Below are 18,489 nucleotides of genomic sequence, written 5' to 3' on the forward strand. Positions count from 1 at the left end.
AGTATGTCGAATGCTACTTTATTGTCCATCTAAAAGGGAGACAGCATCATTGGCTCCTCCTAGTTATTATGAATGTCTTCTACATTGATAACCAGTTCATCTCTTTCTTTTTAATTCTCCCCTACATATATATTATCAAACATGTTGTGCAGACTGACTTCAGTGACGGGTTCCAACAGGACATGTCAGCAGAACATGGGGCGCCACTGTGATGACATACATCAGCGCTGGTGTTGATGTTGACATTTCTTACCAGAAATCTCAATTTCAATGGCTCAACGACATCTAACTTTTTAAATCATCCTGAACTTTGCAAGGCCAATCCAGAAATATAGTCAACTGTTTTGAACTTCTTTACTCAAGGAAATTCATAGGTAACCAAACTAAACAATGTTAACACCCTCCCCCAGCAGTTGACTGCTTTAAAATGAATATATAGTAAATCCAATGAATTTGAACAAACTGTAATTTGAACCTTGGGGATATACTGTGGTTCTGTGCTCAAATTGGTAGTGTCCCTGAAGACTTGTAATATTCAATCAGTGATTTTAAAATGATTAGACAGACAAACGAGATGCACACTATCTTTTATTGACTTTTGGATATCACAGACAGCTTGCTTCGCACGCTCAAGTGAACCAGTAACAAGATATTCATATTTTATGACTTTGTGTTACAGTATAGCTTTGACTTCCTGCTCACTCCTCTGCGTCCTTGCTCTGAAATGACAGAAAAATGGCATGTAAAACATTTGGCCAGATAATCTCAATCTAATAAGATCAGCACTTCAGCATTTTTTACCTTGGTAATTTCCCGACTCTTCACCCTCAGCTTGTTGACCTGGGACTCAGCGATGTCAGCTCGCTCCTGAGCCTCCTCCATCTCATGCTGAACCTTCCTGTACCTGGACAGGTGAGTGTTGGCCTGCTCCTCCTATTTAAAAAGCCACAGTGAGGTCAAAATGAGTAGACTGGCTGGCATTGTCATAAAACGTGGGTCATTATGAGAGGGCAAGTGTACTCACAGCCTCCTCAGACTGCCGCTTGTAAGATTTCACTTTGAGCTGCAGCTTGTCCACCAGATCCTGGAGTCGAGCAATATTCTTCTTGTCCTCCTCAGTCTGTTGTAAATCAGAGATCATAGAACCATGAGTCTACTGTTTTAATTACTGCATATTATAATGATTTGTGGTATTATTAAATAGTTTTGCAATTGACCTGATAGGAGAGTTCCTTTACTCTTCTCTCATATTTTCGCACTCCCTTGATGGCATCAGCACCACGCCTCTGTTCAGCATCTACTTCAGCCTCCAGTTCGCGAACCTTGAATAAGGTAGAATGCCGTGATGTCAAAATCAAAAATGTTGTCCTGTGGCACAGTAAATATGAATAGGTAGTTCCACATATCACCTACCCTAGCCTCAAGTTTCTGGAGCTGCTTCTTGCCTCCCTTCAGGGCCAGATTCTCAGCCTCATCAAGGCGGTGCTGCAGGTCCTTCACTGTCACCTCCAGGTTCTTCTTCATCCTCTCCAAGTGAGAGCTGGTGTCCTGCTCCTTCTTCAGCTCTTCTGCCATCATGGCAGCCTGAAATTGTAACGATTTTTTTTGTTTCAACCATCAGAGAACTTAGATGGTTGGATGAATGGCTACTGTATAGATGTGTTCGGGTGACTCACATCAGTGATGGCCTTCTTGGCCTTTTCTTCAGCATTTCTTGCTTCCTGAACAGAATCCTCTACTTCACCTTGGATTTGAATTAAGTCAGCCTCCAACTTTTTCTTGGTGTTGATTAGGCTGGTATTCTGAAATAATAAAATCTTTGTATTATATACTATAATATCTAGTTGTCATGTGTTTCACATTGCTTTAATCTTCACTAACCTGAGAGTGCAGCAGTCCCACGCGCTCGCTGGCATCCAGCAGCTCCTGTTCAGCCACTTTGCGGCCTCTCTCCGTCTGCTCCAGTGCAGTTCTCAGCTCCTCGATCTCAGCCAGCATCAGGTTGTTCCTGCGCTCCACCATGGCAACCTGCTCTTTCATGTCTTCCTGGCTTCTAATGGCTTCGTCAAGATGAAGCAGGGCATCCTAAAAGTTAAACAACAATGAACATTATACAACAGAAACCTTCAGCAACCTTTAAAAAGAAGATGCTCTGCCACAAATCCTCCAGTGGAGGCACAGTACTTTACCTTAAGCTGCCCTTGCACGTTTCTCAGCTGTTTCTGGGCTTCGGCTGCCTGGCGGTTGGCATGGCTCAGCTGAATCTCCATCTCATTGAGGTCTCCCTCCATCTTCTTCTTGATTCTCAGGGCATCGTTCCTGCTCCTGATCTCAGCATCCAAAGTGCTCTGCATCGTCTCGATCACTCTCACGCTGTTCCTCTTGATCTGCTCAATCTCCTCGTCCTTCTCTGCAAGTTTCCTGTCGACTTCACTCTTGATTTGGGTGAGCTCCAGCTGAATGCGAAGAATCTTGGATTCCTCATGCTCCAGGGTAGCCTTGACAAAAAATAAACCTATGTTGTGTAGCTCCAGCATTATTAAGATTGTGTTTGAAATGAGATATTTTGTCAGACGGTACCTCTGCCTCTTCAAGTGAAGTTTGGAGTTCAGACTTCTCTGTCTCTGCCATCTTTTTCCCCTTCTCTAATTCATGAATAGTTTTTCCACTCTCACCAATTTGCTCAGTTAAATCGGAGATCTCCTCTGTAAGTCACAAAGTGTATATAATATATTAATTTGACTGAGTGTGAGATGAATCAATAAAAGTAGACTTTACATTAATGGACTAATCTTGCTGACGCTTTTGTCCGAAGCGACTTACAATTATACAATATTTGACTGACATATGACTTTACGATTAAATCTACAGCACTTTACACTTCTATTGTTACAAATTAGATAACGTACTGTTTTACATTTGATGTTATTTTAAAATCCTAGACCATGCACATTAAGCCGGTTGACCCACAGGGGGGCACACTCCATGAACATGTCCTTTCATACAAAGCATATGAAATGGCTCTCTGAATGGGTGATGTCCTGAGTGTACAAAGCAAAAGCAACTGTAAAATCACACCACTGTCAGTTCTTTTTGTTAGTGGCTTATTGGAATATTCTGCATTTTTAAAACTTTGCATACGTTGAAGGTTCTTGTTCTCCCTCTTCAAGGTCTCCAGGTGATCCAGAGTTTCTTCATATGAATTTTTCATCTTGAACATCTCAGTGCTCAGAGAACGAGCTTCTTTCTGAGCTCCCTCCAGCTCCGCCTGGCTCTCCTCGTACTTCTGCTTCCACTCTGCAAGGACCTAAAAACATAAATAAGACCCATATGTTTCAATAACACATAATTCAGTGGTGTTCATTTTAATGCACGAGGCAGAAATAAAAATCTAGCCTTGTCAAAGTTCCTCTGCTTCTTGTCGAGGTTAGAAGCCAGAGCATTAGCTCTCTCCACATCGATCATCAGGTCCTCCACTTCAGCATGAAGTCTCTGTTTTGTCTTTTCCAGAGAGGCACATTTTGCGTTCACAGCCTCGATGGATTCCTCTGCGTCCTGAAGACGCTGGGCAAGCTTTTTCCTGTTAGAATATATAGTAAACGGGTTTCATGATGACCTACAGAATCAATGCATGTGGAAACTGTGATTTCAGAAGTGTCCATTACTTAGACTCCTCCAGCTCCTCAGTGCGCTGAATGGCATCAGTCTCGTATTTTGTTCTCCACTGAGCCACCTCGCTGTTGGCCTTGGACATCCCTCGTTGCAGGTCAGCCTTGGCCTCCTGCTCCTCCTCATACTGCTCTCTGAGCAGATCGCAGTCATGACGGGATGACTGAACCGCATGAGCCAGGGCATTTTTGGCCTTACAAAGATATAAAAGCATTTTATTTCATAAAGTCCTTCTCACTTCAAACTTTAAACTGTTGTAGTCATGCATTACTGCACTTCTTTGAAGCCTGTATTTTATATGTGTACATACTTTAACTTCCTCTTCAACATGCCGCTTGAGCTCTTCAATTTGCTGGGTATAAGCCAGCTTGCTCCGTGTTAGCTGAGAGATCAGGGCTTCTTTTTCCTCCTGCTGGCGACTGATTTCACCTAAAATGCAACAGTGAATTAGAAACTAATCATAATGTAGTATGGACATTGAATTTGAAATATGACTGATTAGAACCAAGAAAAATGTACAGGATATATTTTTTCTCACCATTCTCTGTTTGCAGTCTTGCCCTTTGAACCACAACGTCATTCAGTTGCCGCACATTTTCCTCATTTTTGGTCTTTAACTCACTTAGTTGATCCTCAAGAGTGCGACACATTTTCTCCAGATTGGCCTTAAATTAAAAAACAACAACAACAATGTGTAGATGAAGTAATACAACAGTGTAATTATACGTAAGCTGAATAAAAGCAGAGGAGTAACAATATCAAATTTGATTTTACTTTACCTTCGCTTTGGCGACAGACTCCATATTGCTGCTGAGGTCATCGATCTCCATCTTGAATTCACTTTTCTCTTTCTCCAGCTTCTGTTTGACTCTCTGGAGGTTATCAATCTGCTCTCCAAGCTCTGCCACACTGTCAGCCTGCTTCTTGCGCAGAGCTGCAGCGGTAGCTTCATGCTGCAGGGTGGACTCTTCGAGATCACGACGCAGCTTCAGGAACTCAGCCTCACGCTTCTTGTTCATCTCAATCTGTACAGATGTTGCTCCTCCAGCTTCTTCAAGCCTCTCGCTGATCTCTTCGAGTTCCCTGGAGAGATCAGACCTCTGCTTCTCCACCTTGGCCCGAGCAGCTCTCTCAGCCTCAATCTCCTCTTCCAGCTCCTCAATACGAGCCTAGTATAATAAATAATGAAACCAAATTCTAACGTCTTTCTGTTTACCAGTCAAGCACGTCTGGATCATGCAAAGTCGAGGGGTTCAGTCAATGTTAGATACTATTGAGATACTGTTCCAACCTGAAGTTCTTTGATCTTCTTCTGAAGTTGAGCAGAAAGTGATTGCTCATCCTCAATCTTGCTTAGAAGCTGGCTTGTTTCAAACTCCTTCCTGTGCAACAAAATATTTTATAAACATTATATCCAATATGCATTTTATCTTGAAATAAGTACAACACTGTTGATCTTAATTTGACTGTCTATTGTTGATCTTTAAATCATTGAAAGGAGCCTGCTTGAATTGAGGTAATTTTACTCACTTCTTTATTCTTTCATCAGCCTGCTGCTTGTCATTCTCCAGATCCATGATGGTTTCCTGGGCCAACTTGAGATCTCCCTCAAGTTTTCGTTTAGCTCGCTCAAGGTCCATACGAAGTTTCTTTTCTTGCTCTAGAGAACCTTCAAGCTATTTTAACCAAGGTGAGGTGTTACTCTTTTGCTTTTCATTTTCAAGGAGACTTAAATCATTGTCTGTTATTGTTACTCACATCATCCACTTGCTGCTCCAGCTTGGTCTTGGCCTTTGTCAGAGTGTTGACTTTGTCTTCCTCTGCCTGCAGATCATCCAGGGTCTGCTGATGGGCCTCTTGGAGGGCTTTCTTTTCTTTGCTCAATTTCGCAATGGTCTCATCTTGAGAAGCCATTTCTTCAACCAGGTTTTTAACCTAATAAGTTTAAATAAATTCACTTATTTAATATAGGGAAAAGCATCTAAAAATGTGCATAGTTTAATAAACTGAAATTATGGCTGTCACCTTGTTCTCAGTGGCATGTTTCTCCTTTTCCACCTTCGCCAGGGTGAGCTCCAAGTCATCAATGTCTTTCTTCAACTCAGAGCATTCGTCCTCCAGCTTCCTCTTCTTTGCAGTCAACTCAGCATTCATTTCCTCCTCATCCTCCAGTCTCTCAGATGTCTCTTTGACTTTGGCCTCAAGCTGGATTTTTGCTTTAATGAGCCCCTCACACCTTTCCTCAGCATCAGAGAGGTTTTCACCTTCCTAAACATCAAAGTAAGTAGGTTCATGTAATTATGTCGGTGATTTGATGAGAATATTTAGAAGAAAAACACACAACTTACCGACTGCACTTGCAGCAAGAGATCATTCTTCTCCTGCAGCAGAGAAACCATCTTCTCCTCAAGTTCTTTCTTCTTGGCCAGAGCCTTTGCTAGGTCCTCTTTGGTCTTTTTAAAGTCCTCTTTCATATTGGCCATCTCTTTCTCAGTCTCTGCACTCTTCAGAAGAGGCTTAATTTTGAAGTACAGTTTCATCCATGGCCATGTTTTGACATTCATGAATGCACGGATGTTGTACTGAATAGAGTAAATTGCCTCTCTGGGGATAACGGATATCAAAATAAATAAACAGATTCATTTAGATTTTAAAAGCTGTATTGAAAGTATGTACGAATTGGGTTTTTTCAAAACAATTTTGAACTTAGGTGTTTGACGCTAAGTGTCAACAGTACCTGCGCTCCATCATCTGGACAAACTCTCTCCTCGAGAGGAAACCTCTGCAGAGAGCCTGAGTCATTGTGACCAGGATAGCAAGTTTTTCATCTCGCATTTCCTCCAGAGTTCCCAGCAGACCAGCTTTGAAGAACACCTAAAAGAAAGCATTATGCAACATGATATTCCGCTTATCTACAACATCAGAATTAGCAGTTAATAAAAACACTACAAACTCAATGGATTACCTTTGTGTGTCCAAATTTGTACTGAGTTTGATCAACATCAATAGAGCCCAAGAGTTTCTCAGAAGCCTTCTTGTTGTCAATGAACTGCCCCTCAGGGATGACACTGGCGTTCAATACCTTGTATCTGATTTGTAGGAAATTGATCATTATTTGAGATTATAAATAAAGAAGAAAGTGATTTGGTTAATATCAGCAGTTACCTCTGCTTGAAGTCACCATATTGGATTCTGCTGGGGAAACCTTTCCTGCAGATCCTAATACCCTCCAGCACACCGTTACACCTGAGCTGGTGGATGACCAGGAAGTTCTCCATAAGACCTTAAAGACATGCTGAATTAAGTTTTGAGTTGTGATTTCAGTAGTCCTTGTAAATGTGTAAATTAAGGTTGATAGTGGGATTACCTGGAGTCTTTGATTCATTTGGAATTAAACAACGTACAAAATGAGGATGAGTGCTCCTCAGGTTGGTCATCAGCTTTCCTAAATTCTCCTGAATGGAAAAAAAGAAGTTTTAGTAGCATTTGTGAATATATTGGTTTACATATTGTGTTGTAGTTATGTCTTGTGGCTGTTATTTGTGAAACTTACCCTGAACATAGCAGACACTGTCTGAAAAGAACCACCCTTTTTCTTGGCGCCTTTTTTCCCACTACTCTCTGCTGTAATATGAAGATAAAATTTGAATTATTTCCTGAAAACAAATCTGAAATGTTTTTTTTTAGACTGTATTCTTTTACTTAAGCTATAGTTGAACCTGTTTTAAAGTTGTACTGAAAACACTCATAAACAACTGCAGATTTTATTCTGATCCTTACCGTCTGCTGCGGCATGTGATGCATAGAGGAGAGCCAGCAGTTTGACTGAAGACTTCTGGTAGAGCTGAACCACTGAGTCGTTCAGGGGGTCTTTGTTCTTGTCCAGCCAGCCAACGACATTGTAATCAACACAACCAGCATAGTGCGCTAAAGAGAAGTGGGCTTCAGGCTTTCCTTTGACAGGTTTGGGTTTCTGGAAGGGGGCACTTTTACCAAGATGCTGGTCATACATTTTGTTCTTGAAGGTCATGTCTGTTGCCTTGGGGAACATGCACTCCTCTTCAAGGATGGAGAAGATGCCCATTGGCTGTAATGAGGAAGTTATTATTTAAAACTAAAACCTTCAAGTTGTCTGACAGTTTTCTGTATTTGTGAATAGACAGCATGTGGCTCACCTTCTCAATAAGCTCAATGCAGGCAGCCAGATCCATACCAAAGTCAATGAACTCCCATTCAATTCCCTCTTTCTTGTACTCTTCTTGCTCCAGGACAAACATGTGGTGGTTGAAAAACTGTTGCAGTTTTTCATTGGTGAAGTTGATGCACAGCTGCTCCAAGCTGTTGAACTAAAGAGAGAAAGAAATGTGCATTCAGTAAAACCAACTGGAAATGAAAATAGTTGTAGTCTTAGCGTTAATGAATCCAAATTTTAGAATGTAAAATCTTGAGCAGAAATATTTTAAATGAAGCTCTGTAAGGTTATGTACAATTAGCTAAACATACGTACATCAAAGATTTCAAACCCAGCAATATCTAGGACACCGATGAAATAGCTTCTAGGCTGCTTGGTATCCAGCATCTCATTGATTCTGATGACCATCCACAAGAACATTTTCTCATAGACAGACTTGCAGAGAGCCATGACTGAATTGTTGACCTGGTTTGTACAAATGAAGAGTACAATATTAACAATGATATTGTAAAAATTAACAAGACATCTTATCTCTTCTTTTTCATCATCTCCTACCTGAGGGACAGTTTGACCTTTGGTCACATACTCGTTCCCAACCTTGACTCTGGGGTAGCATAGTGCTTTGAGCAAATCAGCAGAGTTCAGACCCATGAGGTAGCCGATTTTATCTGCCACTAAAAAACAGAACACAGATTAATTGTTAAAACCCATAATCAAAGAGTGAAGTCAACAATCCACCTCTAATTCACAAGTTGAAAGTTGTGCAACAACATTGGCCCATGTGGGTTTCATACCCTCATTGCCATCAGGCTCAGCCTGCTCTTCACGCTGCTTCTGCTTGAATTTCATGTTCCCATGATGCACCACAGCTCCAGTCAGCTTGAAAATGTTTGCCTTCTCATCCAAAGTGAAGCCCAGGATGTCAATAGCAGTCTGTGATGAAAAGAGAAGGTTTGAAACAAAAGCGTTTTTTAACCTTTGAAGTAAACTCATTGCTGCCCCCTGCCTCCAAAAACATTGAGCGTCTACTAACACTTGTGAAACAGTTTACTCTGCTTTAAGCAACAAGCAGCATGCTCTTGGTAAAGTCAAAATGGCGAAATAAGGTTTAGTTATACTCTCTCTCCTTTGGTAATACATTTTAGAAAATCACATATCACATAAAATGCTTTGTCTAGACTAAAATCCAGGTACATGTACTGCCCTATAACACAACTCACAACTGTAGTTTCTGGATAATTTCGAAAATAAATATTAAGTTGGATTTGTAATTTATTTCCCTCCGTAACAGCATCAAAAATCATCAATTTAATCCAACCCTTAATGACACAAAAATAAACCAACAAAGCTTAATAAAAGTTGGATTTACCACTATAATACATTGCTCACTTGTTGTTAGTAATAAAAACAATAATCCTAAAAGTGAACATAAGCCTGATTTGGTATAGCAGTTAATGCAAACATCTAGATAAGTGGTCCTTACATCAGTAGCGATGAATTCTTCAATGTCATTGATACTCTTGACAGTGATTTCACCCTGACTGACCATATGATAGTCATATGGATTTGTGGTGATAAGCAGAGCCTCTGAAGAAAAAGAAAAAGTTTATTAAAACAAAATACAGCATTGCTCTCTTTAGAAAGACTGAAAACATCATCCACTAATATCACACCTATGAGCTCAGGTTTGTGGCCTGTCATGAGCTGATAGAAGATGTGGTAGCTCCTCTCGGCAGACAGCTGGAACGTCACTCGAGACTTCTCCAGCAGATCTATTTCGAATTAAGTTGTTAAATATTAAGGAAAATCATAAGCATGGTAAAAAATTATTGTTCAATGTGTTGCAAAAAAATCTTACAAGTTTCAATATCAGCTGAAGCCAGCTTTCCAGTTGTCCCAAAATGAATTCTGATGAATTTTCCCTGTGCAGAAACAGGTTAACATTTAAAAATAACACTCAATTATGTTGAATTGAATATGGCAAAAATTGTTGAAAGAACTTACAAAACGAGAAGAGTTGTCATTCCTCATAGTCTTAGCATTACCATAAGCTTCCAACAGAGGGTTTGCTGCAATGATTTGATCTTCCAGTGACCCCTAAACAAAAAAAATTGCTCTGCTTCTTACTCAACAACTTTTATTTTGATAGATTTTTCATATAAATATTGTTTGACATCTCTTACCTGCATTTTTCCAGATGTTTCAATTTTTTTGCCTCCAGCCACTGCGATTGTCGCAAAGTACTGGATGACACGTTTGGTGTTGACAGTCTTTCCTGCACCGGATTCTCCACTGGGCAAGTATCATAAATATTATGATATTAAATACTATTAAAATGTATTAAAATGACTGATATTACTACTGTTCCCAATACTTTGAAAAAAATGATGTAAAAAATATAAGAATAAAATAAAAATGTTGGCACTTACGTAATCAGGATTGACTGGTTTTCTCTGTCTGTAAGATATCCAAATAGATTAAACAAGAGTTTACTTCTCCTGAAGTGCAGCAAATGAAATTATGGACAAATAGTAACTTAAAAAATGATTAATACCTTGGAGCATGAACTGGTAGGCATTGTCCGAGATGGAGAAGATGTGGGGCGGAGCCTCAATCCTCTTTTTTCCTCTGTATCCATTGACAACCCCTGTATCATACACTGGGAGCCACTTGTAGGGGTTCACAGTGACGCAGAACAGCCCGGAGTAGGTCTGTAACAGTGTGAAATGTTAAATAATAATAATTAATATTTAGTCGTATGCAGATTTTGGGGGTGAATGTTTGAGTCTGGGTTTGTATCAGCTGATACAGGAGTGGTAGTGCACCGTTCATTGGTGCATTGTTGATGCACATGGAAGAGTCATCAGAAAAAAAACAACCCTTACCTACGACCTCATCATAAAAGTCAGTTTTTAAATTTAGCAAAGCAACATCTGGATAAGCCAGAGCCATTTAAAAAAAAAAAGTCCGGTGGACAGATGAGTTCAGATGAGATGACGAACAATGGAGCAGTATTTGACTTAAATGTTTTGAATTCATGAAATAAAACCTAAAAATACATTACAATTTAAAGAGAGGCTCATTTTAATGTCTGTGTTGCTGCATTTAAAAATCAATCAAATGTGCAAACTCACGTAGATCATCCATGCTGCATAGCGCTCTTTGAGGTTATACAACACAGAAGGCTCACTGAGGTGGGTCATCATGGCCATGTCCTCAATCTTATCGTACTTCGGAGGGTTCATGGGGAAGATCTCAGTATCTTTGACAGTGAGAGTCTGTTACGGAGACCAAGGAGGCACATTAATAAAAGAGTTAATTCATTTTGTTGTCAAATTTATTATTTATATGTCACAATAGTCCACATCCTGCTTAAAGCACTGTAAAACTGAAGGGCTGTCTCTCCTACCTTTCCACAGAGAGTATCCACTGTGGCTTTGCCTCCTTCCTTCTTGGTAAGTTTCCCCTTGAGGTACATCTCAGCAGGCTCACTCACAAAAAAAGCTGTTTTAGCGTCAAAGGGAGTGGTCTGAGCTTCAATCCTCTCTCTCTCTGGCTTCCGGAGGTAAATGGCCGCCGGGCCAAAACATTCCATTTCCGCATCTCCCATCTTGGTGACCGTTTACTGTAACGTGAGGAAACAAAACAGTAGTCATTAATTTTAAATAGAAGGCAAGTAGATAGTTGGATGCATGATGGCTGCACTGACTAATACTGTAGTCGTGAATGAATGGTCTACCTTTAAAGATTAGTTTAATACAGGCTCAGTAGCCACGAGAACTTGGCTCAGTGCCAAAATAAATTTTGATTTCCAAAGGGGATAACCTTTACATGTTGACTGCATTTATATTGACAATTCAATTATAATCATATTGAGTTATTCTCCAGGAGAAATGTGTAGCCCAGTTTACCTTTTGAGCTCACCAGGTGTTCAGGGGTGTTTCTGGCAGAGTGCAGACTTCTGACAAAAAAAAGGCAGCAAAGATGTAAGGATCACAAAGGTTATTACTTGCAAGAAATATACATGTTTATCTGTTATATTTTAAAACAATGTTGATTTGATACAAATGATGCATGGCAGTATTATAAGTATTGACTCTCAGTACATCTGTGCCACTAAGAGACTTACCTTTACTTGGTGCCTGTCCTTGGTGGAGGTTTGCCGTTCCTTTTTATATCGAGTGATGGGAGCCTATCACACGTGTTTGGCTGTATTTGGTCATGTATTTTGGCATTGTGCTTGTGCTTGTGCTTGTGCTGTAGTTCTTACCTCTAGGTGTAACAAAACACCGTTTATGAGGTGTCTTCCAGGTCAGGTCATTGACGAGCTTTGTTGAATTGTTGGGAATTGAGGTTTTTAGAAATGTTATTCATATTCCTGTATTTCTGGCAAACAATTGGGATGCTATGGCGTCTATAGTATAATGTTTTCAGTAATATTTGTTGTATGAAAATGTTAAGATGACAGCAACGTTTTGAGATTATACATGGATTCTATTATTATCATATATTTATACTTGCTAATGTAGCAGGCTAATGAGAAGTTGGTTCTGCTCGTGGATACTACTGTGTAGGTCAACAGGGTACAGATGTGAAGTTGGTTCAGTTCTTGCTCAAGGTTGAGTCAGTAGCTACGTACAATTCAAAGGTGTGACTAATACATCTTTGTAATGCTCTCTGGCACAACAGTAACCACATGCTGTGCTTTGGAGAAGCTTAAAATAGTCACTGATATAATGTTTCAGTCCTTACAAGTCAGAAATTATTACAAAAATGAAATGAGTGCCAATGAGCTTTAAAGAAAAGGAGGGATTGCCAAGGGATTATTTCACACAACAGTGCCAACAGCTGTTCTTATTCTTGCTCTTAAGGGGAACACAAGGGAGACTGAGACAGTCCCTAAATGTAGAGCAGCTGAGTGATGGGTCCCAGCTCCACTTCCTTAATGGCTCACAAATCACCTCCCCCTCAGCATGAGGGTTTTTCTATATGTATATCAAAGATGACAATGTTCCTCTCCACAAACAATATGAAGCTACATTGTTCATCAGTACATATGGTGAGATAGAATAGGTGGAAGATGGCAAGTGTACTTGTGTAACCTGTCACACAGCCTGAACAATTTAAAAGTGTGGGTAGAGCGCCATTAGATTCTGTATCCATTGGAAAGTGGATCTTCTTACAGCATTGAACAAGAAGAAGAAATTCTAAAGTGGTTACCAACGAGATATAATGAGCCTCTGTCTTCAGAACCTGTGTGTTACACGATTCGCGCTCGGAAATCTTCTGTCTTATTAGGGCAAAACTCAAATATAGCCCAAGGCTCGTGTTGATGCTCAAGCCAAATGCCACATGCTCAAGAGGCTTATTGTGTTTTTATGGCCTTTGATCTACGTCTGTCAGTTTCTTCATTTGTCAAGCAGCAACAACTGTGGTCAGGATAACAAACCAAGGTGAGTAACATTCCAGTCCCCTGGCCGGCCACAAAGAGCATGGATATACGTTTACAGTAACAGTAGCATGCATGTTTAACCTTGTAATTATATTTATTTTTAGTGTATTTAAAAATTATGCATTATAGTATTATATTTTTTTAGATACATTTCTGCCTAAAGGTTTTGTTGTACCTGTGTTTTAACCTTCATCAGTTGTTATCTGTAAACACTAGTTGTCTATGGACTGACATTAACCCTATTTTGTATGTTGAGGTATAGCATTTGTTCAAACTACTTGGCATTGTTATTCTGGTTATCATGTTGTTACAAATGTAAATATTTGTAACCCTATCAACACCAATGTGTTTGGTATGATGCGTATGTCATGCTTATTAACTCCTTAACAACCTCCAGAATGAGTTTTCCTTTATGTCTTTATAGAAACTGCTTTATGCACATGTCAAGTTGAAGATACCAGTATTGTCTTTCACCTGTTTAATGCACGCTCACATTAGACTGTGCTCAGATGTCACCCGATAAGATCCAGTCACTGCAGTTGTTTTCAATGTTTTGTTTTTGACGAGGTTAAGTGTTGTTGGTTATAATAACTGTTACTAATTTTAGTGTTGGAGGTCATTGACATCTTATAAACACCAGAGGGAGCCTCAAGTTGCAAATGTGTAAACATGTTTCTTGTGTTACCAGCTTCTCCATCATCCTCCTCCACTGGTCCCCAAGTATTATACCATCAACTCGCTGATTTTCATTAAATACAATGTTAATTATTCAAAAATAATTATTCATTGCATTTAATTGGAAAAATGTTAATATATATTTAAAAATGACTTATTTTTAAATGTATATTTTCTCCTCTTGTCTCTTCAGGGTCACGGAGGTATAGCTGGAGTCAATCCCACCATGTATTGGACATTAGCTGTGCAAGGATGCATAGCCAAGATATGGTATGACGCATTTACACATCTAGATATTTATCCACATATTGTGATTCATGTTTAGATTCCTTTTCCAGCTATTTTTCACTGCAGGTGTGTTGATGTTTTTGTGTTTTGATTTAGTGAGAGTTTACAAACCACTGATATTGCTTTTTGTCAATTTTATTTCTCTCTCTCTCTGGCTGTTTATGATTAATTAGTGCATTACTTTATTGTACTTATGTATCCTTTGTCAATAACACACTGCGATAGTAGTGATCTAAGGTTGTTGTTTTTTATTTTCCTTTTGTTGTTTTTATTGTTGTTTTTTTACAAAGGGTACACAAAATGATTTTAACACTTAATGAACCATGGACCTAAAGGACAAATGAGGATTTGAAATAACTGAATCACCATTACTTGCTATAAGCTGAGTTATGCCACACAACTGCATGTGTCAACAGCTTACTTTATACAGTATGTACATTATAGATCGTTTTTACTTGTTTTCCTGTTTTTTCCCGGTTGTTTTAATCATCTCCTGTAATTTGTTTTCTTGTTTTCTGCCCAAATGTCTTCTAGTCCAGTTTGAGTCCTTCTCCTGGCGCTCAGGCTGCTTCTGTGAACTTGCAAAACCTCTGCTCTCAGATTTCCACTCTCGCTCTTCGTCTAAATGACCTTGCCAAAATTCCCCAACCAGTAGACTGCCAGCTATGACGTTGTTGATCACTGCCCCACTGTGGCTACATTCACTTTTATTCTTATAGTTTCCCTTATAGGTGGTTACTGTTAAACGAGGTTCAGCAGATGTCTTCCAAGACTTTTCAAAGATAGAATATCCATGTACTTCACAGTGAGCTGAATGCCTCAAGATTATTTAAATTAAATTTGGGGAGGTGTTATATCACTTTTTGAGAGTGTGGTTTGAAATATGCAACAGAAGTGAATTATGGCCAGTTGTATGTTATATGCCACCCACTGTATGCAACTGATGCAATGCATCCTTTGCAGATATTTAAATATTAATTGGTTAATTTACTGGGGGCGTTACAGTTATGTTTTGTTAAAGGGGTAGTCCCAAGATGTAGTATTTCATATTCATGCTGCTGTGGGACTATACAATCAGCACTGCTCTTAGGAGAACACACACACTCTCCAGGACTCAACAGTGTAATAATTCACTGGAACACAATATTCATTTAATATCAGTTGAGTGCAATTACCAACCCTGATATACTTTATGTGCAATTATTGTTACTGCTGCTCTGTATATAGTATTTATATTTCGTACATATCTTAGTGCTTTTTTAAAAATGTCTGCTATCCACTTTTCTGCTGTACACCCAAATTGAATTAAGGAATATCTTCTAAAAGAAGAATAGTCAAAGCAGCACATGCCAAGATGTCCTGAAAACCAATTAGTAAAATCAGAAAACTGACTAACTAAACCAACAAACTGATGCTGTACTGTTCCTCATCTACACAGGAAGTGGAAGAAGAAGAAAGATGACCCGAGTGAAACAGAAGATCTTCAAATCCACTCCAACCGGGAGAAACGTCACAGAAAAGTTTAACTGAGCTGTAGGTGTTAAACTTATATTATTTGCATCTGAAAATTAAATGACAGTTTAAGTTTAAAAGTATTCCTGGACAACAAAGTATAGATTTTGGGAATACAACATATGTCAACATATGAATGACAATGTTTTCTAAATACAAAACACAGAAATGCGAAAAATGTGGGGAAGTCAACGACTACTCTTGAAACTCCTAAAAAATTAAAACAGTAAAAATTATACATACAAATTGATATGGGAGATTTAAAAAATGATCTCAAATAAATTGGCTTAAAATGCCCAATTTTAATTTTAATTACATTTTAATAAAAATCAAGTCTTAAATTCTATTCAAATGAATTGATATAGGGTACACCTGATAATGTAAATTTTTACTATATACGTTTTTTGTGAAATTAAAATGAACTGGAAACTACCAGGGATGACCTGGCATTCCTGATTCTCAGTTCAGCAACAAACATTTCTTTCGAAAATGCAAATCACATTTTAAGACATCAAGCATCAGATGCCATGTCATTAGGGGCGGATGGCGTAGATAGACCGGGTCGTTCTTTACTCAGATGGTCAATGGTTCGATCTGCTGCTCCTCCAATCTACATGTCCAAGTGTTGATGAGTAGTTGGTAAGACTGAGAAAGCCCTATATATAAATGCCGTCCATTTACCTTTAACAGCTTTCTATCGTTACCTCATCTCCACACTAAGCAAAGTATGAAATCTTGAAATTTCATTGAATCCAAAAATGTGCATCATTCATACAAATTATAAAATATTTTCTCTTTGTGAAAAGATAATGTACAATAGGAGACATCCAGAAAAACTAAGTAATTTAAAGAAATATCATCAGCCAGTAAACAGCATTTGACTCTTAGGGGCTATTTGTTATCCTGATTCTCTCTTAGACCAGATCGGGTGCTCAGCGTGTTCTTTACCATCACTGCATCACATATCAACAACAAGGCAATATATTTTATACCCCTATAAAATATGTATATGTAGGCGTAATTCTATAATGTCACAAATGGAATAGAATTTAGAATAAAACATTCCAACCACCACCATTCTTGCCTTAATAATGATAATTCATCCATGAATTCATTATATATATATATATATATTATAATAATAATAATAACAGTAAAGTTCATTTATATGCTTTTTTTTAATGAGATGCAGATTGATGGTATATTTTCCATGATTCTTAAAAGGAAAATCATACACGGTGCTTTCAGCACAGCTTCACATATTTCATCAATCAATAAATACATAAAATCATTCCTACCATGGTTGGTACAGTACAATACTCAAGTGTCCACATTTAGTTTAAATGTTTTTACATACCTGAACTTGCTGCTTTCAATATAACAAACGCAAATATAAACGTATTTCGGGACAAACAACAAAGCAAAGTTCCACTTGAAATGTCCATTTTCCTTGCTCTCTTTCTGTCCTCACTAATTTGATTTTCTCTCTCACACTAGAGTAAATGGCAACGCACACAAACAGACACACACATGCGCGCACACACGCACACACACACACACACACACACACACACACACACACACAATTTGCAGTGTGCTGCACAACACCTGCACAGAGATGTCTTATTTATCACACACATGGGAATATTTGAGTTCAGTAATGACTTGGCCTCCCAGAAGACTTGACAGTGTTTACCAAAAACTAGCAGGTGGTCAATAATGTGAACAAGATGACGATTTTCATATTTTTTTAGACAAATGATTATGGGTCCTTTTTCTTAAAAGTTAATACTGTAGATGCAATTTAAGATTCATAAACAAAGTAATTCTGCATTCAGCATCCTGTTATAGTAAACATTGGCTTCATGTTAATGTTTAACATATGTTGGCTGTGTTCTGTGTGTGGGTCATGTCAAATTAGAGCAGATGCACTACTTGGATAACTCTAATATAATCTAGTTTGAGCATGTTATTCTCTTAGACAAATTTAACTATTTACTGTATAATTTGTCTTAAATACTTTCTGTAGAAAACATTCATTAACAGCATACAGTTCCGTACAGTACACAACACAGTGTGACCCGTCCCACAGAATTCTATCTTTACATGTTATCCACAAAGGGGGAGAGAAACTCTGGATATAACTAATTAGCTGTATTAATGATAATGTAGGAACCATTTGAGTTTTTTCTCAGATTTTGTTTTTGATTTTTTAAAAATTACATTGGGTCTGATTGAAATGTGCAAAACAAACAGTTCAACTGATCATTACGAGCATTTTATCCCTTGGGTACACAGCACACTGCAACTAATAGTAGTTAAGAAAGCTTTCTTCATTTTCAAACTAAATCAACTTTGAACACACTCAATACAGTTACACATACCTCGATTGGTTGGTGTATTTTTTCCAGATACTCACAGCATAAGCCTTTGTAGCATGTGAGGGCCCTGGAAGGACAAAATAATAGGCAGTGGTACCATGCACCCAAACTGAAGAGAAACAGAACCAACAACAAATCCTTTGTAGATCTCTACTTCCCACAATATAAAACTAAATGTAACTTAATGAGATTATGACTTGGGCACAATACTAAAAGTCTGTAGCAGGAACCAGTAGCTTCACAGTATAGACATTTTTCTGAGGTGCTTAGTAACAGGATGCTGAAATACATCTGTCATATAATTAACAGAAGCGTTCAAT

At 38.6% G+C, this 18,489-nt stretch overlaps 1 protein-coding gene across 1 annotated transcript; it reads right to left on the bottom strand.

The window, feature by feature from the left end:
* Positions 1–575: 575 nt before the first annotated feature.
* LOC118309574 (myosin heavy chain, fast skeletal muscle) lies at positions 576–12,059 on the bottom strand. The gene is made up of 41 exons (XM_035631857.2): positions 11,991–12,059; positions 11,773–11,822; positions 11,271–11,486; positions 10,996–11,139; positions 10,416–10,572; positions 10,291–10,318; positions 10,045–10,153; positions 9,866–9,958; positions 9,720–9,783; positions 9,535–9,633; positions 9,345–9,448; positions 8,656–8,794; positions 8,417–8,535; positions 8,177–8,326; positions 7,845–8,015; positions 7,450–7,756; positions 7,223–7,293; positions 7,037–7,124; positions 6,835–6,952; positions 6,635–6,758; positions 6,407–6,543; positions 6,018–6,273; positions 5,695–5,937; positions 5,428–5,604; positions 5,200–5,345; positions 4,961–5,051; positions 4,449–4,838; positions 4,208–4,334; positions 3,980–4,098; positions 3,666–3,862; positions 3,397–3,580; positions 3,142–3,307; positions 2,581–2,705; positions 2,190–2,498; positions 1,882–2,085; positions 1,677–1,802; positions 1,414–1,584; positions 1,218–1,322; positions 1,025–1,120; positions 802–933; positions 576–719 (listed from the first exon to the last, which is right to left on the bottom strand). The coding sequence occupies exons 3-41, from the start codon at positions 11,469–11,471 to the stop codon at positions 699–701; spliced, it is 5,808 nt and encodes a 1,935-aa protein (XP_035487750.1). The 5' UTR covers positions 11,472–11,486; positions 11,773–11,822; positions 11,991–12,059; the 3' UTR covers positions 576–698.
* Between the last annotated feature and the right edge of the window lie 6,430 nt (positions 12,060–18,489).

The sequence above is a fragment of the Scophthalmus maximus genome, chromosome 6 (genome assembly GCF_022379125.1).
Source record: "Scophthalmus maximus strain ysfricsl-2021 chromosome 6, ASM2237912v1, whole genome shotgun sequence".
Taxonomy (NCBI): Eukaryota; Metazoa; Chordata; class Actinopteri; order Pleuronectiformes; family Scophthalmidae; genus Scophthalmus; species Scophthalmus maximus.